The sequence below is a fragment of the Delphinus delphis genome, chromosome 4, assembly GCF_949987515.2.
Source record: "Delphinus delphis chromosome 4, mDelDel1.2, whole genome shotgun sequence".
NCBI lineage: Eukaryota > Metazoa > Chordata > Mammalia > Artiodactyla > Delphinidae > Delphinus > Delphinus delphis.
In genome coordinates, this window is record NC_082686.1 from 118,646,177 (window position 1) to 118,670,979 (window position 24,803).

The following is a 24,803-nucleotide window of genomic DNA, read 5'->3' on the forward strand; positions in this document are numbered from 1 at the left end:
AATGCCCTAGTAAAGTATTTGGTCACTCATTTAAAGTGAGGAAAATCAGCACGGTTCTGGGTGTCCACATTCACTGACTGCAGGCAGGGAGGTGGGCTCCACCGCAGTGGGGGTTTGCTAGGAAAGCACAGTGGAAGGAGGCAAGGACTAGGGAGCTGAGGGTGTATACAAGGCAGTAAGAGCCAGAGAATGAGGGTCCATGGGTGAGGAAGAAAGTGGGGATGGCAAATTATTAGAGTTTTGATATTAGAGGAAAGGAGCTGAAAATATAGCAAGTGAGAAAAGGAGGAAGATTGAAATGGAGGTTGGGGGGAGGCAGAGCTATTGGTAACAACGTGTAAATGTGGGTGTGGTTAAGGCTGTATATTGGGCAGACGAGCTGCGTAACAAACACGGAGTTTACTTCTCACTCATGCCACAGTCCCATGCTTACGGATGGGGTGGGGACAAAAGTCAGTTCCCTAAAGTCATTTCCAGTCCTAGGCTCTTTCCACAGCAGCTCAGATTCTAGGCTCACACTCTTCAACACTGAGCACCGGAAACGTGACTTGTGCAACTAAGAAACTGAATTTTAAATTTTATTTATACTTAATTCATTTAAAAATTTGAAAGAATATTTGAGGGGGGAGAGATAAATTAGGAGGTTGGGATTAACATATACACTATATATAAAATATAAATATATAATTATGTAAAATAGATAACCAACAAGGACCTACTGTATAGCACAAGGGACTACACTCAGTATTTTGTAATAACCTATAAGGGAAAAGAATCTGAAAAAGAATATATACATATATGTATGTATATACATATATATACGAAAAGAATATATATATATATATATGTCTGAATCACTGTGCTGTATACCTGAAACTAACATGATATTATAAATCCATTATACTTCAATTAAGTATATAAGATGCTATGGAAGTCTAAGTCCCCTCCCCCCCAAGAAAGAATGTTTGGAATGATTTTAGTGTGTGCATCTACTTTATGAAATTATATACAGATCAAGTGTTTTTTATGGGAACTTAGCATCTGAATTGATTTATGCTAAAAGTGCAAATTACCAGATTCCAAAGACTTAATATGAAAAAAGAATACAAAATACCTCTTTAATAATTTTTATATTGATCACAGGTTGAAATCATAATGTTTTTGGTATATTGGGTTAAATAAAATATATTATTAAAATCAATTTCCCCAGTTTCTTTTTGTGTTTTTTTTTTAAAGCAACTAGTAGAAAATTTAAAATCACATGTGAGGGCTTCCCTGTTGGCGCATTGGTTAAGAACCTGCCTGCCAATGCAGGGGACATGGGTTCGAGCCCTGGTCCGGGAAGATCCCACATGCCGCGGAAGCCCACGAGCCACAACCACTGCGCCCACATGCCGCAACTACTGAAGCCTGCACGCCTAGAGCCAGTGCTCTGAAACAAGAGAGGCCACTGCAGTGAGAAGCCCTCACACCGCAACAAAGAGTAGCCCGGACTCGCCACAGCTAGAGAAAGCCCGTGTGCAGCAACAAAGACCCAATGCGGCCATAAATAAATAAATAAATAAATTTTAAAAAAATAAATAAAATAAAATCACGTGACATTTCTGTTGGACAGTGCTGTTCTAGGGCCTCAGAACCCTCCATTGGACGCTCTCCACCTGGCTGCAGATAATAGAGCAAACAGAGGGCAGTTTCCATATTCCTTTGTGCAAAACTCAGTCACGATGCCACAACTAACTACAAATGAGTCGGGGAAATGTCATCTGCCCAGGAAGGAGAGGAAACAGATTTGGGGAGTCACAGCTGGCCTCTGGCACAGGTAAGGTGAAAGAACGAGATCACTGAAAAAAGGAGGCCGAGGTGCTGGCAGACAGGGATTGGAAAGGTTGTGCATATGAGTTTTGAAATTACTGTGAATTTGGAAAAAGTGACAGAGAACAAAAATCTTTAAGACCCCTAGGGTCTACAGCTGATGCAGCAAAGAGGAATATTTAGCAAGTAGAGTTTAGTAAATATTTAGCAAATAGGGTTCAGCGTGTTACCATAAGCAAGTTATTTAACCATTCTGTTTGAGGTTTCCTTATCTTAAAATAGGGATAATAATAATAATACTTATCTTACAGGGTTGTTGTATTAAATGCTAAAATACCTGTAAAGTATTTAGCATGTAGAAATGACAATATAAAACAATTTCCTAATATAGCACTAAAAGCACATAGGTTTCTCCTTTGTTTATATCTTCTTCTTTGTGTATTTACTTTCGTTGGTGTGTGCCTTCATCTGGCCTTGCCCTCAGATAAATGAAAACAATCTGTTAATTCTGTTCTAGGACATGATTCACTAGCAAAAATCACCAGTTCCATGAACATTTATGTTGCTATTCCGAAGAAAGGATTGGCTTTCACCTGATGTGAAATTGATTTAATTGTAGACTGTAATTGGAGAAAGGAGCACACGTTTCTTTTATAAATAGAATAAAAATCTCATTTTCAAAAGGAAAAAGCTTTGTGGGGGAAGAGGGAACTTCTGAGAGGAGGGTGTGGCTACTTTCCAGATCACAGTTGAGGAAATTGCTGTGACTCTTTCCCTGTTGCCTAATAAGGGCTTGTATATAAATGGTAAAATGAGGAGAGATGTTGGGCAGTCCTTCCGAAGTTCCATTTTTTTTCACACCATTTCCAAAGCAGTCCCCAGAGAAATCAGTGGCTTCCGTTAATGTTGTCTATAATAAAATATCAAAGCTGAACTTTCTGGGCATAAGAATTAAATTCGTGCTCTGTAGCACTGTTTGCTTTCCAGAGGGGACATTCCACAAATCACTCTTCAAATCTCAAACCAGAAACTAAGGAGTTCTTTAGACAGTCCTCTAGAATGTGATCGTGCCAGGGAACAGCTGCTGGTCCAAGTTCGGGTTAGGAAAATAGGTAAGTGATTCTTCGCTCCCGGTAGCTAGATGAGAATAGCAAAACCCAGCCTATCAATTAGAAAGCTCCAACCTGTGCATAATTTAAAAAAAAAATCTCTTATAAGTTACTTGTTCTAGGAGAGGGGGATTCTGACCCTTTGTGGTGGTTTTGTGAGTTTCCATCCTCCAAGTCTGGCATGCCAAGGTGCTACTCCAAGCAGTGGGTGGGTCTGTCAGACCTGCCCATCCACCCTCACTGTTCTGTACCAGGAAGTCACAGGCAAGTGCTGATTTTTAAAAATTAGAACTGAATCCGTGCATTTACAGAACCCGAAACATTTTTAACTTATTAATTTTTCACAGGTTTCATTTACACGGGGCTTCACAGCACTTTCCTGTAAATTCTCACCAAAGCCCTGTAAGGAAGGTGTTCGTGTCCTTACTTTACAGATGAGGGACTTGAATCTTGGAGAGGTTGTGTCTTTCCTAAGGTCACATGGTGATAAGACAGGAGCAGAGGCTGGATCAAAGCAGCCCTCTTGTGCTCTTGCACAATGCCCACCCTCGCTTGTGATTAAAAACTAAACTAAACCAAAATGAAATTAAGTACTGCTTCCTCATGTAGCTAATTTTATCACAGAATCACTGTGACCAGTGATTCAGAGTACATGTTACTCACTTTCTCAACTAGTTAGTAGCCACAGCCAGCAGTGGCTCCTGCGTACTCCAAGATATTCTCAGTGTCTGAAATCCCTTTTTTTCAATTGAAGTACAGTTGATTTCTAATGTGTTAGTTTCAGGTGTACAGCAAAGTGATTAAGCTATACATATATACATATCTTTTCTTTTCCAGATTCTTTTCCATGATAGGTTATTATAAGATATTGAATACAGTTCCTTGTGCTATACAGTAGGTCCTTGTTGTTTATCTATTTTATATATATATAGTACAGTATATCTGTTAATCCCAAACTCCTAATTTATCCCTCCTACCCTCCTTTCCCCTTTGGTAACCGTAAATTTGTTTTCTATGTCTGTAAGTCAATTTCTGTTTTGTAAATAAGTTCATTTGTATCATTTTTTTAGATTCCACATATAAGTGGTATCATATGATATTTGTCTTTCTCTGTCTGGCTTACTTCACTTAATATGATAATCTCTAGGTCCATCCATGTTGCTGCAAATGGCATTATTTCATTCACATTTATGGCTGAGTAATATTCTGTCGTGTATATATACCACATCTTCTTGATCCATTCATCTGTCAGTGGACGCTTAGGTTGTTTCCGTGTCTTGGCTATTATAAACGGTGCTACAGTGAATATTGGAACACATATTGGAACATTATCCTGCCTTTCTAGTAGCAACTTTATTGCAGAAACCAAATGTCTCCATTTAGAAGGAGAAGCTGTACTTTACAGAAGAGTCATTTTATAGTCCCTAATGAAATTATTGATTCAGGCAAGGATTATCAATTGTTGTTAAAACCTCTATGGAAGGATACTTGATTATTCATATCATATTAAAGTGATAACATTTGGGTTACTTTCTGGTCACAAGAGATAAAAAACATAACGATGTAATGGAGGCATCAGGCTGCTCCCACTTTAACCTAGTGGTCCTCTATCCCATTAGCATGACTAATGGTGAGATAACCAACTGTATGTGTCTTCTGATGTGACACAATACAAAGCACACAATATCACATATACTGTATTCTAGCCAAAAATGTTTAACTTGAACCTAACCAAATGTTTAGATCTAACTTATTTACTGAAATAGGGGGGATACGGGAACAAGCTAAACAAAACTATGGGGAAACAAACAAATCTAAAAGATGGTACATTCTTTAGGACAGCTGGCCCGGACTCTTCAACAAAGCAGTGTAATAAGAAAAGAGACCCTTCTAGGTTAAAAGACAGTTTAAAAAATTAAAAGGAACATGTGGCTCTGGATTGGTTTCTGGTTTGTGCAAACCAGCTATGAAGGACGTTTTGGGCCAAATGAAGAAATTCAAATATGTGTTAAGTATTGGATAATATTAAGAAATCATCATTAATTTTTTTTAGATGTGAAACATCATTTTTGGCTACATAGGAAGAAGTTCTTATTCTTCAGAAATGCGTGCTGAAGCATTTAAGGCTGTTTCAGGAGTTTAGAACAACAATCATTTATTTCTCATTCACACTACATCACTATCCCAGGCCAGTGGCCACTCTCTTGTCACCTTCAGTCTGGTGTGCAGACCGAAGAAGCAGCCCTATCTAGGACTTTGCTTGTCTTTTTGCCAAAGGAAAAGAAAGATGATGGGCCCACACTATGGCTCATGAAATGTAGGCTTCACCTCTACTCGTATTTTATTGACTAAAGTATAAGTTGCATGGCTAAGTCTAGCATCAATGGGTTAAAGAAGTATAATTCTCCCACAGGGTGGGGCAGTAGAATTATTTAGAAATCAGTGACAATGGGAACAAAGCATCTCAGCTCTGAGTCATAACAAAATATTTTCTCAGGGAGCAGATTATAATGTTAAATCCAGATGTTAGAAAGCAAGAAAGGTTGAAAATAAATGAACTTAGCATTCAGCTCCAGAAACCAGAGAAGAAATAAAAAATAAACCAAAGAAGGTAGGAGGAAGGAATTAATAAAGATATAATAGATAGTATGAAATAGAATGCCAAAAAACAATAGCTTTAAACTTCTATGTTCTGACAAGATCAAAACATAGAAAGCCTTTGGCAAGTCTGTTCCAGAAAAGAAAGAAGCAGAAAGACACTGTAACATTCATTAAGAATGAAAACAGGATGCAGATATTTAAAAACAAATTTTTTTTAATGTTAGGTACAGCTTCATTCCAGTGACTTTAAAAATCTAGACCATGGGGAATGACTTTCCAAACCTGACTAAATAAATAGAAAGCCTGAAATCACCAATAATAACATAAGGAATAGGTAGACAAAGGTCTACCTTTATAAAAGAAAGCAGGTCCACGTGGCCCGTAAGGTTGAGTACTCTCAAGACTTCAAAGGGGAGATGAACCTCATGTAATATGAAATGTTCCATGGGTTAGTAAAATGTGGAAAGCTTGTCCATAGCACACTATCACTTTTCAGCGAACAGTGCTGTAGGATCAAGTTCTGGTCGATGAAAGAAGGGGAAAGAGAGGTACATGCTTTGGGGAAAGGTTTTCTTCTCCAATAAAATGACAGGGATGTGTGAGGAGACCCAGCTCCCTCCTCCCTGCTTGGGGACATGTCCCTGTGGACCTGCTGCTGCCATCATGTGACCCGAGGGAACACTGGGCTGAGCCATTGAGAATGAGACAGGAAGAACTTGGATTCTCTGTGACGCTGTTGAGCCCTGAGCCAACTCTGGGCCCTCCTCCATGAGAAAAATATTCTTGTCATATAAACCACTTTTCTTTGATTTTTTGGTGAATGGCAGCTGAGAATACACCAAGTAAAACGTGTGAGGTCTATCAAATTTTACAGCATAAATACCCCAGGTAATATCAATGGTTTCAGAACCCAAAAAGGTTCAAGAGCTTTGCAGCTAATTTTGCCTGTGTTGGTCTTGCATAATTCTGTTAGTACAACTAGATGCTTTCATATACCATTTCTAAACGGAATTTTGTCTTTTAAATCCTATACTGCAAGTGGTCTATTGAACTATTTCAATGATGAAATAGAGACAGAAACCCCTGTCTTTTGTTGTTGTTCTTGAGGTATAGTTGATTTATAATGTTGTGTTAATTTCTGTTATACAGCAAAGTGACTTACCTACATATATATATATATATATATATATATATGACACATATATCGCAAGATATTGAGTATAGTTCCCTGTGCTATATAGTAGGACCTTGTTGTTTATCCATTCTACATATACTAGTTTGCATCTGCTAACCCCAAATTCCCAATCCATCCCTCCCCTATTCCCCCTCCCCCTTGGCCACCACAAGTTTGTTCTCTATATCTGTGAGTGTGCAGAAACCCCTATCTTTAAGAAAGTTGCTCCAAAAAAATTCTTATCTGCAAAACTGAATCACATTTCTTTTTTTTTCTGCCAAGAAAACTTAGAGAAAAAACAGAGTATACCAATGTTTTTTTCTTCCTGTTTTAAGCAGTGAGATGATTATGGAAATTGTTATGCCTATGATTCTTAATTCTTAAGCTTTTGATCTCTTGTAAAAACTAAAATAGGATTCTTGACCAGATGGCTGTTATAACTAGTTCAGATTTTATTGAAGTGTTTGCACTGCTTTTTGTCCATATCACACCGCTTATGTTATGAGGTGTTAAGTGATCATCCAGTTTTTTTTTTTATTTTTAGCCCACCTTGTTTGTGTTCCTGTCAGCTGATATAATTCAATGCTAGAAAGTTAATGAGTTGTTTTCAGTGAGATCCAGGGCATTCAAGAAATATACTAGCTCTGGGACTTCCCTGGTGGTCCAGTGGTTAAGACTCTGCACTTCCACTGAAGGGGGTGCAGGTTCGATCCCTGGTTGGGGAACTAAGATGAAAAAAAAGCTAAGTAGAATACAGGCCCCAATAAAAACACAACACTCTTACACCTGGGTTAAGTGAATGATTCCATGCCAAGGAGAGGAGAAATGTATGCAGATAACTCAGGTGTTACGAGTTTAGGAGTCAAGGTCAGACAAATGTAGTCACTGGAGAGAACAGAGGGCAATAACCTTCCTGTGAAACTGGGAGGGAAATGCAATTACCAGGGACTCAGGAACAGAGCAAGGGTCAGCCAAGAACAAGAAGATAGGCAGATCTTGGTTACCGGAAAAGTTCTTGGTTACTAGAAATCCAGAAACCAAGGTCGAGGCAGTCGCAGGAAAGAGCAAGACCAACTCTATCCTGAGCTAATGAATTTCCAACAAGGGCTTTGGAGACTCCTGCCCGTAAGCATCCTCCCTAGAGTGGGAGGGAGACTGAGCCTGGAGGTGGGAGGTGAGAGAGAGTAGTCAGGAGCCCGGAAGAGCTCTAAGACAAGATCACTACACTAGACAAATGAACTGCTTCCTCAGAACTTCAACTGCTGACTGATAAATTACTGCTACAAGAAGACTTATTTATCTCCTAGATCTAAAAGGAGCTGACTCTGGAAAAAATTATGAAGACAGTGTCTTGTGTTCAATGTATGTAAACCCTCTTCCAACCCCCAAGTTAACTTCAAAAATCAAAACACATTCACTTTAGGGACTTCCTTTGTGGTCCAGCGGTTAAAACTCTGCGCTCCCAATGGAGGGGGCCCAGGTTTGATCCCTGGTCAGGGAACTAGTGTGCATGCCACAATTAAAGATCCCGTGTGCCACAACTAAGACCCGGCATAGCCAAAATAAATAAATATTAAAAAAAAAAAAAAGACCTCACATATGGGGAGCCCTGAAGAAATGTTAGTTGAATAAATCAATGAAGGCAAGAATGACTCTAGGTTGAAATGTTAGTTATTGTTTGAAGGGGGATTGGTTTCAAGGGGTTTTGTTTGTTTTTTGGCCAGGCTGTGCGGCTTGTGGGATCTTAGTTCCCTGACCAGGGGTCACACCCGGGCCCCCTGCAGTGGAAGCGCAGAGTCCTAACCACTGGACCGTGAAGGAAGTCCCTGAAATTTTAGTTTTTGAAGACAGTTATTTAAATAGAAGTCTGTAGGATTCATCTCCCCTCCCCTCTTCCTAACACTATTCCAAATTTTTGAACCATGCAATTGAGAGAGACTGACCCCACCCCCAGGTCAAGAGTGGACCCTCCTGGGCTTGATCCAATCAGCGTATACCATCTCCCTCTCTGGTCTTCGCAGTTGGTTTAGGACAAACACAGTACCCGAGTCAGGGCAGTGGGTGGGTCAACGAGGCTACATTTAGAAGTTTTATTTAAGCTACTGAGGATGCTGAGTCTCTCTTTTCTTCTGGATTTGAACATGGAAATAATTAGGCCCAGAAGCTTCTAGAAACTAATCCTAAAAACCAATAAATGGAAAGCAAGAATCCAGGATTTATAGACTTCATTTGGGCCCTGGGTTAAACCTTTCTCAAAGCTGGACTTTACGCTATGTTCACCTGTACATTTTGCTTATTGTTTAAGTCACTAGGCGTTTGCTTTCTGTTTCTTGCTATGGAAAGATCATTAGCTGATATAAGCTTACGTGATTTGCAGGAAGTTGAAACACAATATTCATTTATGGGGATTTCCTAACTCCCAAACCGTCATATAACCAAAAGACCATTCTCCTCATAATATATCCAGTAAGCAGAGTTATATACTTGTACACAATTCATGAGAGAGAATGAATTTGTGTAAAAGTAATTAAGCTATGGTAGCTGTGGTCATGTCAGGAGTTGGTTGCAACACAATAATTAGAGTCAAGGAACTTGAATTCCCATGGCCCTGGAGATATTATCAAGTCTCTTAGGAAACACTGTTGCGATACTACCTAAAGTGACATTTAAATCTTCCTTCATGTTCCTCGTAGTCAGGTTGTGACAGATAGTTCCTGCTTAAAAGAAAACAGTCACTCCTCTGACACAATTATTTTCCACTGAAAACAAAACATCAAACTGAAAGGAAAGGAGATTGTTTAAATAATAAGTCAGTTATTTATTAATGCTATCAGGTAATGCAATCCTGGCAGCTAGAAAATTGGATTCAAGTTTTGAATTGCTCCAATTTTGCCCTAGAAGTTGTCTGGCAAACATACCAGAAGCCTACAGCTTATTTGAATAGAGGGAAATGAGCCCTGATCACTATTTGTGAGACACCTTTGTTCAAATAAAGATGAAATATGGAAAGATAGGGCCTACTATTCTTTTAGCCCACATTTCCTTTTCCACTGAAGGATGCCCCCGACTTCAGGATATGGAAAGTATTTTGTTTACCGCCATTATTCCTGACCTCTGAGGGGCAACATATTTTTTAATTTATAGAATTTCTGGAGAATCATGATTTTCTGGGTTTACAAAAGTCCATTTTTGACTAGTTTCTTAAAAAAGAAAACCTGGATATTTTTGATGGTGAATTTCTGAGTTAAGGAAACAGCACAGTGTAACAGAAAAAAGGTCTCACCAGGAGCTGAACACTCTCTGGTCACTTTGTGTATCTCATTAACTTTCTGTATAGACTAAATTTCTCAGTCTCTTTAGACCTCAGTTTCCTCATTTGTGAACAGATCAGCTGATCTTGAGGGTCCCTTCTCTAGAGATCTAGGAGTCTATGAGCAATATGCTTATCCTACTATATAATATCAAGAACTATAGTTTGAAACTACGCATCCTCTACAGCTTTTAGTCCATAGTAACAATCAGGAATAAATTGTCAGGTATAGGGTGAAAATATTCGAGAAGGATTCTCAGTTAGGGAATCAAATACCTCAAATTTGGGAGGAGCATTGAGTTTTATGAAAAAAAAAAAAAAAAGGCCTAGGGCTAACTTTTGAGATTCAGGTACTTTCAAGGTTTGCTGAAAAACAGTGATTAAGTAATAAGACATTGTTCTTAAGTCTGCCTCGCCCTTGTATTAGGAAATTCTTCCTGGCCCCTCTTTGGTTAGAGTTTGTCATGAAAGAAATAAATAGAAAAATTGCAGGGTATATTACTTCGGCATATTACATGTACAAGGGGCCTGGATATTAAATAGATGGCTTCATGTGACACCTTTTTAGTTTCAAATTTGAGTTAAATTAGCAGGTTGCTTTGTAAGAGACATATCAAACAAAAGTAAACCAAGCATCCGTACTCCAATAAAAATTAATTAAAAAAAAAGTAAACCAAAATTCTCTGGAGACTGATGGCTTAGCTCTTTCTATAATTGAAAATACTTTTGTGTTTTTGACAGAGCTCTGTGGGGTTTAAATTTTTTTTAATTAAATTAAGTAGAAAAATCAATATAAAAAATGAAATGTATGGGGCTTCCCTGGTGGTGCAGTGGTTGAGAGTCCGCCTGCCGATGCAGGGGAAACGGGTTCGTGCCCCGGTCCGGGAAGATCCCACATGCCACGGAGCGGCTGGGCCCGTGAGCCATGGCCGCTGAGCCTGCGCGTCCGGAGCCTGTGCTCCACAACGGGAGAGGCCACAACAGTGAGAGGCCCGCGTACCGCAAAAAAAAAAAAAAAAAAAAAAAAAAATGAAATGTATGGTGCATAACAGGCTATAATTACAGTTCTGGCTTCACTTGTACTTTTTTAGTGAAAAAAGCATATATTAATTTGAATGATATGAAATTGCTATCTTCGTAGGTCAAAATTTCATTTGGTTTCACCTAATACCTTGTAACTCATTTATTAAGGTGTTAGTTCTTAGCCTGTTACTGAAGAACTTAAATCTTCCTTTAAGGAGGAAAAAAAAAGGGTTGCAGGTAGGAATTGTGGGTCTCAGGGTTTGTAATGGGAGGAGCCAGTTACACTAAAGTGCTTTTTTCCCAACCACTTAAACTATCAAAGTAGAACAACATGTACATGATTTTAAAAAAATCAAACTACAAGATGAAATGAACTACAAATGAAAAGTACATGTATCCTCTCTCCTATCCCATTGGAAAAACATACATGATTTTCACTGAACTCCCTAGAGGTAATCACTTTAAATACTTTCTCGCTTTATTTCATACCTACTGTACAGCACAGGAAATTCTACTCAATATTCTGTAATAACCTATATAGGAAAAGAATATGAAGAAGAATGAATATACATATATGTAGAACTGAACCACTTTGCTGTACACCTGAAACTGACACAACATTGTAAATCAACTATACCCCAATATAAAATAAAAAGTAAATTAAAAAAAAAAGAAAAAGTAAATCCATATCACTAGCCCTGTGCCAATAGAAAGGAGGCTCCAGGGCTTCCCTGGTGGCTCAGTGGTTAAGAATCTGCCTGCCAGTGCAGGGGACACGGGTTTGAGCCCTGGTCTGGGAAGATCCCATATGCCGCGGAGCAACTGGGTCCGAGGGCCACAGCTACTGAGCCTGCACTCTGGAGCCTGCGAGCCACAACTACTGAGCCCGTGTGCCACTACTGAAGCCTGCACGCCTAGAGCCCATGCTCCACAACAAGAGAAGCCATCACAGTGAGAAGCCCGCGCACTGCAATGAAGAGTAGCCCCCGGGGCTTCCCTGGTGGCGCAGTGGTTGAGAGTCCACCTGCCGATGCAGGGGACACGGGTTCGTGCCCTGGTCCAGGAGGATCCCACATGCCGCGGAGCGGCTGGGCCCATGAGCCATGGCCGCTGAGCCAGCATATCCGGAGCCTGTGCTCCGCAACGAGAGAGGCCACGACAGTGAGAGGCCCACATAACGCAAAAAAAAAAAAAAAAAAAAAAAAAGAGTAGCCCCCGCTTGTTGCAACTAGAGAAAGCCCCTGCACGCAGCAACGAAGACCCAACACAGCCAAAAATTAAAATTAATTAATTAAAAAAAATAAAGGATGCTCCAAACATTGAGATTATATAACTACATTTTCAAACGCCCCATGAGGTGCCACATTTTAGTTTACTTTATATTTGGAACACAGTTTTCTGCTGGTTTTAATTGCCTTCCATTTAACAAAAGAAGCACATGCCTTCACCATATGATTAAATTTGTTCAGGATCTTAATTCCAGTCTCCATGGCCATGGAATCTACTTTCTGCTTGAAGATATTTTTCTCCCTTTAAAATCTGTTGTTCTCTTAGCCTGCTGTACAGTTGTTATTTTAGACCTTCTCTTCATAGCACTCCTGGGTTAGGATCAGTGTTTCTTGCATCCCAGGTTTTTCTCTTTCTTGGATTCCTTTTCCTTTTTACTGGTCCATCTTTAACTGATGTTTTCAGAAAGGATTTTTGAGAGGTGGACTTTCTGAGTTCTTACATGTCTGAACGTGTTTTCACTTTACCCTTATAGCTTAGCTGGGTATGGGATTCTGATGCTCAGAACTCTGCAGGCAGTCCACCACTGTCTCTAGCACTGTTGTTGATGAGAAGACTGGTGCCAATCAGGATTTTGTTCTGTTGTTCTGTTGTAGTTGACCTGTTGTTTGTTCTCCAGAAGCTTTTAGGAACTTCTCTTAGTATTTGATGTACTATAAAATCACAAGGTTAGGGTTAAGTATGGGTCTATTTTTATTTATTTTGCTTGGCACTCAGTAAGCGCTTTCAGTTTGAAGACTTCTATCTTTTCTCAACTCTAGGACATTTTTTTTTCTGTATTTCTCTCACTATTTTCTCCCCCACATTTTCTTGCCTCCTTCTGGAACTATTAGTTCACTATTGTCCCTCCTGGATTGAACCTAGATAGTCTTTGGACTTTTAAAAATACAGTGTTTCTTTCGTCTTTTTGCTTTACACTCTGGGAGATTCCATTGACCTTTTCTTTCAGCCCTTATGTTGATTTTTTAAATTATGGGAATTAATTATATTTTAAATTTTCAATAATTTTTTTGTCTCATATATACACATACATACATATATATATTTATATACATATACTTGTCTTTGTCTTATGGATACAATAGCTTCTCAACTTTACCTCTGGTTACTAATTAGAATACAAAAAAATTATCTTATGTTCCCAGAATTATCTGTTTCCCATTAGTTCAGCTTTTTTTTTTTTTTAAATCGTTCTTTTGAAAACATTACATCCATACCTTCTTCCGGTTATTTTTCAACTAAGTGAACTTTTCTTGTGCATCAAGAAAATTTCCTATCCTTTGCCCCCATTTTAAAAAAACATTCTATCCTGGAAAATTTCAAGGATATACAAAGTAAACAAAGTATAATGAACTTCATCCACCCATCACCCAGCTTCAATAAACATCAATATTCTGCCATTCTTGTTTCACTTACAACTTCACCTACTCCTGTAAATTTTTATAACCAAATTATTAATTACTCTTTCATATTGATTTGGTCTTTTGAATTTATTTTTCATTTAGTAAAAAATCCTGTTAGATCATATCATACACTTTTTCATAAAACACCTAACACAGTGGATGACAGTATTAGAAATTATACCCCAAAACCCCCTACCATTTACAGAGCGCTTTCTGTGCCAGACACTGTGCTCATGCTTTATGAAAGCACTGGTTCATTTTATTCAAGATAGTCAACAATGCAACTGTCTGCCCTTTAACCTGCAAAGTATGTAGAGATGCTGTTTGTTAAAGGATTAGTAAAAGTATTCAATATTAAAATCAATGTGTGGAAAAGGACATTTTCTGTGGAGAATATATATATTCATGACTGTATTTCTCAGATACAATAAAATCCCAACACAATTATAGCTGTTGCTTGTGGGGAAGAAAGGACTATTTCTAAGGAAATCTTAATATCTATTCTCTGAGGGACAATGGTCTTTCAGTGATTTAGTATCACAGTCCTAGTTATAACACCAAGTTATAAATAAGATGCTGTTTTAAGAACTGAAATACTTTTTTCTGTATAAACAATTCTAAAATTCAGGAATAGGGACTTCCCTGGTGATCCAGTGGGTAAGACTCCATGCTCCCAATGCAGGGGGTCCGGGTTCAATCTCTGGTCGGGGAACTAGATCCCGCATGCATGCCATAACTAAAGATCCCACATGCCACAACAAAGATCCCACATGCTGCAAAGAAGACCTGGCGCAGCCTAACTAAATAATAAAATAAATAAATAATATTAAAAAAATAAAATTCGGGAATAAACAAAGAGTTTTAGAAAATTAAGAGCCAAAATACCTTGTTTATGCCCACAGAAAGTAGAAAATGGATTCTGCTGATTGGACAGCATACTCAGCCAGTGGCCTACAACCATTTCTCTCTCATTCTGCCTCATTCAGCTTTGTTAAGTTTTCCCAGAATTTTGTCGTCATTCACTGTGGAAGCAGTATTGGGTGGTGGAGGAGAGATGGGCATTGAATCACTGTGCTGCTGTTTGATACCTTTTTGACCATGGGTGAGTCACTTAATTTCTCTAAACCTCAGTTTCCTCATTTACAAAATTAGGGAACTAATACCTCCTTCTTAGGGTATTTGTGAAGATTAAGAAATAAATCACACGAAGCAAGTGGTCCGGGGCCTAGGACTTGGTATGTATAAATGATCATTGTTATTATTGCTGTGGGATTCGTAGCTATCCTCTACAGTAGGGAAGCCAGATTTAGCAAATGAAAAAACAAGGCATCCAGTTAAATTTGATTTTCAGATAGACAAGAATCATTTTTTTTAATGTAAGTATGTCTCAAATATTACATGGAATATACTTATACTTATATATACATTCACCTATCTGAAATTCAAATTTAAGTGGGCATCCTGTATTTTATCTGGCAAAATAACTTCTCTTTTAAAAGGGAGACTTGAGTATGGTAAAGTAAATCGACAGGGAATAAAGCTCTGTTTAAATTTGATATTTCATCTGCTCATACTTGGTAGGCCAATATCCCCCAAAACACTTAGTATTTTCTCTTGCAAGTAATGCTCCAGTATCATGTATCAGAGAAACAAATAGTTCCTGTATTTTGGATTAGGAATCAGACTCCCTGACTTCAGGCTATACTACAAAGCTACAGTAATCAAGACAATATGGTACTGGCACAAAAGCAGAAACATAGATCAATGGAACAAGATAGAAAGCCCAGAGATAAACCCACGAACCTATGGTCAACTAATCTATGACAAAGGAGGCAAGGATATACAATGGAGAAAAGACAGTCTCTTCAATAAGTGGTGCTGGGAAAACCGGACAGCTACATATAAAAGAATAAAATTAGAACACTCCCTAACACCATACACAAAAATAAACTCAAAATGGATTACAGACCTAAATGTAAGACCAGACACTATAAAACTCTCAGAGGAAAACATAGGAAGAACAGTCTTTGACATAAATCACAGCAAGATCTTTTGTGATCCACCTCTTAGAGTAATGGAAATAAAAACAAAAATAAACAAATGGGACCTAATGAAACTTCAAAGCTTTTGCACAGCAAAGAAAACCGTAAACAAGACGAAAAGACAACCCTCAGAATGGGGGAAAATATTTGCAAATGAATCAATGGACAAAGGATTTATCTCCAAAATATATAAACAGCTCATGTAGCTCAATATTAAAAAAACAAACAACCCAATCCAAAAATGGGCAGAAGACCTAAATAGACATTTCTCCATAGAAGACATACAGATGGGCAAGAAGCACATGAAAAGCTGCTCAACATCACTAATTATTAGAGAAATGGAAATCAAAACTACAATGAGGTATCACCTCACACCAGTTAGAATGGGCATCATCAGAAAATCTACAAACAACAAATGCTGGAGAGGGTGTGGAGAAAAGGGAACCATCTTGCACTGTTGGTAGGAATGTAAATTGATACAGCCACTGTGGAGAACAGTATGGAGGTTCCTTAAAAAACTAGAAATAGGGGCTTCCCTAGTGGCACAGTGGTTGAGAGTCCGCCTGCCGATGCAGGGGACACGGGTTCGTGACCCGGTCCGGGAGGATCCCACATGCCATGGAGCAGCTGGGCCCATGAGCCACGGCCGCTGAGCCTGTGCGTCTGGAGCCTGTGCTCTGCAACGGTAGAGGCCACGATAGTGAGAGGCCCGCCTACAGAAAAAAAAAAAAAGAACGAACTACCGTATGACCCAGCAATCCCACTACTGGGCATATACCCTGAGAAAACCATAACTCAAAAAGAGTCATGTACCACAGTGTTCATTGCAGCTCTATTTACAATAGTCAGGTCATGGAAGCAACCTAAATGCCCATCGACAGATGAATGGATAAAGAAGATGTGGTCCATATATACAATGGAATATTACTCAGCCATAAAAAGGAATGAAATTGGGTCATTTGTAGAGACGTGGATGGATCTAGAGACTGTCATACAGAGTGAAGTAAGCCAGAAAGAGAAAAACAAATATCGTATATTAACGCATATATGTAGAACGTAGAAAAATGGTACAGATGAACTGGTTTGCAGGGCAGAAATTGAGACACAGATGTAGAGAACAAACGTATGGACACCAAGGGGGGAAAGCGGCAGGGGGTGGAGGTGGTGGTGTGATGAATTGGGCAATTGGGATTGACATGTATACACTGATGTGTATAAAATTGATGACTAATAAGGACCTGCTGTATAAAAAAATAAATTAAATAAAATTCAAAAATTAAAAAAGAAATAAAATAAAAGGGAGACAGGTATGGTAAAGTAAATCTACAGGGAATAAAGCTCTGATTAAATTTGATATTTCATCTGTTCATACTTGGTAGGCCAATATCCCCCCAAACACTTAGTATTTTCTCTTGCAAGTAATGCTCAAGTATCATGTATCAGTGAAGCAAATAGTTCCTGTATTTTGGATTAGGATGTAAACTTTTCCCCAAACTGAAATCTGTTGGATCAGGTATTATACTAAACTAGGCATGAGTTTTGAAAATACTTACTGAATTATATTTGTATTTAAGTACTTAATTGGAAAACCACAAAGCACTACATATGAAAAGCATATTAATGGCCACAAATATCTGACAGCATTCAGTATCTTTGAAACACTATTTCATAAAGTTCTTGTTTACCATGTTTTCGTTGTATGCGCCAGGTAGTTATTTCTTGAAGTGTGCTTATTGTGTTATTGTGTGTTATTAACTCACACACAAAATAAATAAAGCAGAGGGCTTTTTTGTTTTGTTTTGTTTTTGTTTTTTTGCTGCGTTGGGTCTCCGTTGCTGCTCTAGTTGCGGCGAGCAGGGGCTACTCCTCGTTGCGGTACGTGGGCTTCTCATTGAGGTGGCTTTCCTTGTTGTGGCACGTGGGCTCAGTAGTTGTGGCATGCGGGCTTCAGAGCGCAGGCTCAGTAGCTGTGGCGCACAGGCCAGTTGCTCCGCGGCATGTGAGATCTTCCCAGACCAGGGCTCGAACCTATGTCCCCTGCTTTGGCAGGTGGATTCTTAACCACTGCACCACCAGGGAAGTCCAAGCAGTTTTATATTTTATTCCAAATAGACTCTGTATCTTCCCTCTTACCCAAACTAGAAAGCCTGTTATCAGCTCTACCAATATTTTAGCTGTCCTCTAATTTGTAGTTAGATTTTTAATGAGACAAAAATAGTTAACTACTTCCATTCCTCAGTTCCCTTTCGACCTTATTTATGAACTAAAGAAATGCATTCTAGTCTGCTAGCACGATGTTTTGCTATTTGTAGTACTATTTTCATGCCAAATTTTACAAAATGCTTCTACAAATCTTTTGCTGTCATTGGCTCAACAAAGTAACTGGATTTGGTTATCATTCCCAAGGTCATAATTTTAAATTTAGCTTTCGTAAGCGCAGGGGGAAAATCATTTTATAATAATATATTCTTCTATTCCTTTTCCATTTGTGAAAGACATAATTCATAATTCCTTGTTTTGATAAACAAAGTGAGGAAACAAAAGCAACGCCAGAATTTTGTTATCCATTTACTCCTTTAAAGCATTTGCTGGCTGTTTAAACGTCGGATGGATCACGATGCATCATTCCAAACGGTAAGATGTGTGCTACATTTCTTCATTCATAATTTTTTATTTGCTAATAAAACATAGGCAGTGCTCCATTTCTTTTTTCCAAAAAAAGAAAAGAAAGAAAGCACCTCCTGCCCAAACTCCTATTTAAGTCTTTTCATGCTGTCCCAACAGTCTCAAAGCACTGTACTCTTCAGCTCCATCTCGTGTAGGAAAACATCGACTGCACCCTCAGCTCTGACCAAGGGGAGCAACCAATACAGTGGAAAAGATGAAAAGCCGCGAACAGTATTTAGGTATCAACACTAAACGAAGAACTGATTTCCTGTAGAGTCTAAGTGTTTGAGAAAAAGCAGGTCTTGCGGTTGACAGGAAACTTAGGAAAGCATGTGTATTGATTTCATTGATAAATTCAATTAAATCTGGGGAAAACTATACTGCATTTACTTAATACTGGCATGTTTAGGATGAAATTCCCATTGACCCAAGATTCCCAGTTGACTCCTTCAAAAGAGCGAAGTCAGGGCATTCTCTGAGCGAAGGTATGTAACACACCGTACACCCTCACGAGATACTACAGCGGATTATCTTTTAGTCACGTCGTAGAGCCCAGAGGAGAACGCCTGGAAACGGTTTGGGGAGACGGTGGTGAAGTCCTGTCCTCGGTGGACTGGAGTCGTTTCCGCTCTCTGCTAGTCCCGCGCCGCCGCAGGCTAGGAAGCGAGGGGACTCCGGATCCCGGTTGCCCGCAGCATCTCCCCAGAGTTCTTCTGAAAAACCAGCGGGTTAGGGATGCTCATCTTTTGCTTGTCATTATAAATCTGCTTCTTATTAAGCTCTCATGATTTTTTAAGTTGCTATGCGTAGTTTTTGCTTCTTCTTGCCGGGAAGAGGGAGCGCCGAGCGTCCCGGAGCCAAGCCGGGTACCACCGAGCGGGGCCGTGGCCGTGGGCGGGGCGTCTTCACAGCTTCCAGCTGCGCCCCGCCGCCGGCTGGAGGCGGTAGCGGCGGCGGCGGCGGGGCCTGAACGGCGCGGGGATTGGTTGCGGAGGGCGGAGACGTCAGGCTCCCGCGGCCGGAGCGGCGGCCCGGCTCGGCGCGGCGCAGCGCAGTCGGGTCGAGCGCTCACCACAGAGAGGAGGTTTCCTAGGCCGTCCCGCCTTCTGCCGCCGTCGCCGGGCTGCGCCGCTCGAGCCCGGACGCGCCTCTGCGGTCCTCGCCGCTTCCACCCCCGCGGCCGCCGCTCCCCTCGACGTCCGCACGCACACCATGACGAAGAAAGAGAAGAAGTCCTTCAACCAGAGCCTGGCCGAGTGGAAGCTCTTCATCTACAACCCGACCACCGGAGAGTTCCTGGGGCGCACCGCCAAGAGCTGGGGTGAGCGGGCGGCGGTTGGGCGCCGGGGCCGGCCGCGGTCCGGGGGGCGCCGGGCGGGGTCGGGTGGGAAGGGAAGGCGGGAGGCGGCTCCCCGCGCGGGGGCCGCGGGAGCCGCCGCTGCCTCCGCCCGCAGCGGTTTTCGCCGCGGCCGCCAGACTCGAACGCGGGCGGCGGCGCCGGAGGAGCAGCGCGGCCCCATTCATTTCTCGCGGGGTCGGCGGCGGGCTAGCGAGGCTGCGGGGCCCGCTGGCAGCCGCCGCCGGGCCGCGCCGGTTCCTTCCTCCCTGCCGGGAGTGGGCCGCACGTGCTGCCCGGGCCTGCGGCGCCGGAAGCCGGTAAACCCTGTCCCGAACCCCGAGCGCGTGGGGGCTGAGCGCCCGGCCTTCTTTGTACGGAGCGCGCCGGCCCGGAGAGGCCTGGCGGAGGCGGCCAGCGGCGCCGAGCGGTTTGGGGAAGCCCGACCTTGCCCCACGCCCGGGGAGAGGAAATTTCCACTCCCGCCGCTATCTTGTGACTCGTCCACGCTGCCACCCCAGCTGGTCGGAAGAGTGTGAGTGTTAAGTGTGTGGTCTGCACTCATGTTTTAAGCACAGAAGTACACGGTACACGAAAGTGCACTTGAGTTTGGACAGTGAAAAGACCTTTTAAAAGGTTGCTTTCTCCCTAATTCCTTTTTAATGACACAGGTTTTCTTACCAACGTGCTTCATTGGGGGAAAGTAAATCCGGTCTGAATGGCACAGGCTTTTTTCCTGTGCCTTCAAAACGTGTGATTGAATTTGCTAGCAGTTTTTCTCTGCATGGGTTCTTTGTTTTAAAAGAAATATTTAAACCATCCGCCAGTGTGGTGCTGCTTTAGAGTGACACTTTATTTTTTTTGGAAAAATTATGTTTATATCTGAATAAGGACTAGTGCGCTTCCTCCTCCCCCCTTTACACTTAAGTAAACTAGTTTTTCTTTCCTTTTGAAAAATATTTTGTTAGTTGGTCATGACAGACCTTTTTTTTTGAGTGAGAATATTTCTAGAGTTGAGAACTATTCGGGCATGACATTGTCAAGAGAAGCACGAAGAGAGTAAATTTGCTCTGACTTAGAAAATAGACTGGCTGCTGCTTGAAATCGGCTCCTCCAGAGTGGAAAGGCGGCTTAAAGTCCTATCACAAGGTGAAAGGGGCCTTGGAGGTTTTTTAGCCCAAACAATGCTTTAGACACGAGAAAAAAGAGCCCCAGAGAGGTTGCGTTTTTACTTTGTGTAAAATTACATATTCCAAAGAGCCAAGAAAAGAACCAGTTGTCCTTTAATCCTAGTCCAGCGGTGGTATTATTTTACAGATGCCTTGCCTAACTGCATGGTAATCACTCACGATTTTTTTTCGAATGGCTGTCTGTGGGGAACCCACTAATGTGATGAGGAAATAGATCTTGCATCTGGAATTAAATGGGGGAAAAAACTGTAAACAGTTATTATTGTTTCTAGAGTGTACTAACTTTTTCTGCTGAAGGAATTTTTGAGTGGTGGAGAGTGGTTAATTTGTGTAGACTACCTTTCTCAGTGCCTTCTCATTTCCAGTAATAAGTATCTGCACTTTGTGTTAGAATGACATTTCTTGGTGCAGGTTGTGCTCCTTATCTAACCTTTGTATTATATGCTTTTGGGGTAGAGATTTTATTTGGTACGTGCATTTAAATAGATAACACGCACAAATTATCAGAGTATGCGGCATCATGTAAGGGCAGTGGGAGTAGTACAAGTAAAGTTGGGATTAGTTTGGAAGTATTAAGGCAAGACCTTTTTTTCAAAATCGAAAATACCAACAAATAGTAAATTTCTGGGTTTATTGTAATAGTAGTAAGCCAGCGGAGAATGGCGTAAATAGGAGAAAGCTATCCATAATCCTATCCCAATATAAGGGCGCTCACTCCAAGGAAATGCGGAGGAGTGGTGCCTGGAGGCTGAAATCCATACTCAGCTCACCGGGCTGTGTACCCTAGAGCATGGGGTGTGCCTGGAGAAAGCATATCTTCTTGTAGTTCTCAGAAAGGCAGTGTATGAGTGAGCTGCCTGATCTCATCACCCCAGAGACGTCCACTATTCATATTTTGGTATATGTCTGGGCAGACACTAAAAATGTGTATAATGTTATTATTAATTTTTTTTTAACAAAAAGAGATCATACCGTAAGTGTTGCTTTATAATCTTTTGAGTATATTGTGGGCATCTTCCCATGTTAATAAATAAAGACCTATATCACCACTTTTAATAGCTGGCTAGTGTTCCATTGTATAGTTAGACGTACTGGGATTTTTTTTTTTTAAAGTTTACTAATGTGTACCGTATGTATACATGGGAGATACCCAGGGTAATAGGAGTAACTCCTGATTTTTTTTTTAACCAGTACATATTGTATGTATTGGTCCCTCCTCCTCCCATTCCCTTCATCCTTGTACATTTTTGCAAATTTATTTCCTTGAGATATGTTTCTACTGGTGGAATTTCTGGGTTGTGGATAACATTATGTACGTTTTATATTCTGAAAACATGTTATAGGCTTTTTTTTTAAACCTCATTAGTGCAAATTTTTTCTTTTAGTCGCTTTTGAAATTAATGGCGGGGGGGGGAATTATTACATCTATTTTTCTTTTCTTTTTTTTTTTTTACATCTATTTTTGACCTAGGTAAATTTGCTGGGCTGCTGGCATATAAAGAAAACCTTTCTCTACCTCAAGGATTCTATAAAGACATTTAAGATGTTTCCTGATTTTATTTTTTACATTCAAGTCTTCAGTACATTTGTCCCATGTAATCTGAGGTTCCTCTCCAAGTGCATTATATATGTTAAAAACACATGTTTAAAAAGCAGTTTTGCAGTTTACCTTGGGAATAAAGTGAAAATACTACGTTTCATCTCATTGCCTGATTTAAAACAGCTGTGTGAAGAATTTGATTAGCTTCTTGTATATTTGGTTAATATGTAACACTTGGTTACAGCAGTTTCAAAATGCTTATATAAACGTACTTACCTCATTCCATCTTCACAACTTTCTACGCACACCATGTAGGTGATCAAAGTGTTCCTAAGAGCTGTTTTCTCAAGCTGGACAGTAAGGATGCATCAGGAATAAGTAGTTGCCTTTTACGAAAACACAGGACAAAGACAATTTAGCACCTTGTGGCTATGTTGCAGATATTAAACCTAAATGCATTACGTACAATTAGAGTAAAAGGCAGCTCAAAGATCATCTAGTGTTATTTAATTGTAGACAGTGGACCATGTGTTGCAGTTAACATTTTTAAAAATATTGAAATAGAATAGAAAAATTATCAAAGTTTATTCTGCCTAATAAGTTTATTCTAAGAGAAAATATCATTCTGTGAAACTTTTTGTATATTCAGATACCTTGATGTAAAATGTATTTCTCACTGTGGCTCACAATCAAGAAAAGGTTGAAAGCCACTAATCTAGCCCTGTGCCCTCATTTTCATATGTGAGAAAATTGAACCCACAGATCTGATCTGTCAGAATTCACTTACTCAGCTAGTGATAGAATCCTTGGCCTCAGACTCTCCAAGGACAGAGCTTTTTTTTTTTTTAAACATGATGTAATGTCATTTAATGACATCTGCTTGTTGGCTTCTTTGGAGTTCATTATCTTAAGGTTATCTGTCAATAAATGCTTTATTTTAACATGGACCTAAAACTCAAGTTACTGATTCCAAGCAGGGTCAGGATTCTGGACCCAAACTACTAATATCTACATTTTGTTCACATGCTTCTCTTTTATTATAGGTCTCTTTTATTATAGGTCACATTATATATGAAGTGCTGTTTTTTCAGTCACCTGCTCCCATTCTGGGTTATGCCTCAGTAAATGCTCTGCTTTGGAGATCAGGCTCCATCCCATCTTGGGTGTCTGACTGTAGGGGAGAAGGCAAGTGTGTTTATTTTCCCAGTTTTGTAAGGTATTCTTTGTCCTGTGGAGTGACATATTGAACTTTACAGAAATTTGCACTGTTGGGAAAGTAACAGGACTTGCCTTACCCTGTGTGCAGGCTATAAATATGAAGGGCAGTGGTGGGTGTGGCAGCGGCAGCAGCTGAGGCTAACCGAGCTGTCCCCCAGCAGGAGGCAGCACTTCTGGACTGCTAGTGGAAGGGAGGGAGGGGGCAAGTGTGTGTGTGATGTTCCAGATACCTTTGTAATTACAGTAGTATGTGCTTTACTGTGTTAAAGAGCAGCTTCCCCTCACCCCCGAAGTAATTCCATTTCTTTGAAATTGACTTTTGAATTTATATTTTTAGAATTAATTTAGTTGTATTAAAAGAAGTTTAAAAACCCTCCTGTCCTTAGTAACAACTTTACTGTGATTTATCATTGTGTTTGATTAAGGACCGTTTAACGCTTTTATGTTCCAAACACTTTTATTGAAATATGCCAAGAGTACATGGGCAGCACACATGTATGAGCAGGAAAAAAAATCACATGTACAATAATTTTTAAAAAGTGAAGGTTAATCTTAGGAGATATCAGTTCCCCTTCCCCTCCCCCTTTCGACTTCCGGCATTTCCATTATGGTTAAGCCTCTACTAACCTAGCATTTAAAAAAAAGGAATTGTGTAATAGGAAAAAAAAGTTAACTTTGGAAGATAAATATGTTCTAATTATGCATTCATTATATTGATTTTGAAGTAAAACCTGTCATCTTTAATCACATAGAGTAACCACTGTTAACATTTTCCTATGTATAAAGTTTTTTCAAATGTATAAATAAAATTTGAAAATACACAGATATACCTAGTTTGATCACTTAACGTTTAAGGGGAATGGTTTTTATTCCTCTGCCACTTTCTGTTGGGGTATCCCTGGCCCTCTCCATCACTTCTGTGGGGACTGTCCACACTTCCTGCTGGAACTTACATGTTCTGGTGGCTTTAGTTATTATCTCCATTTGAGACCCCCAAATCTGCATTTCTAGTCCCTAAGGCGTTTTTGTATTCTTATTACCAAATGCCTGTCAGAAATCTTCAGTTGGATGTTTCATGGGCACCTCTTCGA

General features: G+C 40.1%; 1 protein-coding gene across 1 annotated transcript in view; it reads left to right on the forward strand.

The window, feature by feature from the left end:
- Window positions 1–19,427: 19,427 nt before the first annotated feature.
- The window catches only part of ATP1B3 (ATPase Na+/K+ transporting subunit beta 3), a 41,610-nt gene continuing 36,234 nt past the window's right edge, over window positions 19,428–24,803 (forward strand). The window contains exon 1 of the mRNA XM_060011354.1: window positions 19,428–19,749. Within this exon, the coding sequence (XP_059867337.1) occupies window positions 19,641–19,749 (109 nt within the window). The 5' untranslated portion in view covers window positions 19,428–19,640. The remainder of the gene's footprint in view (window positions 19,750–24,803) is intronic.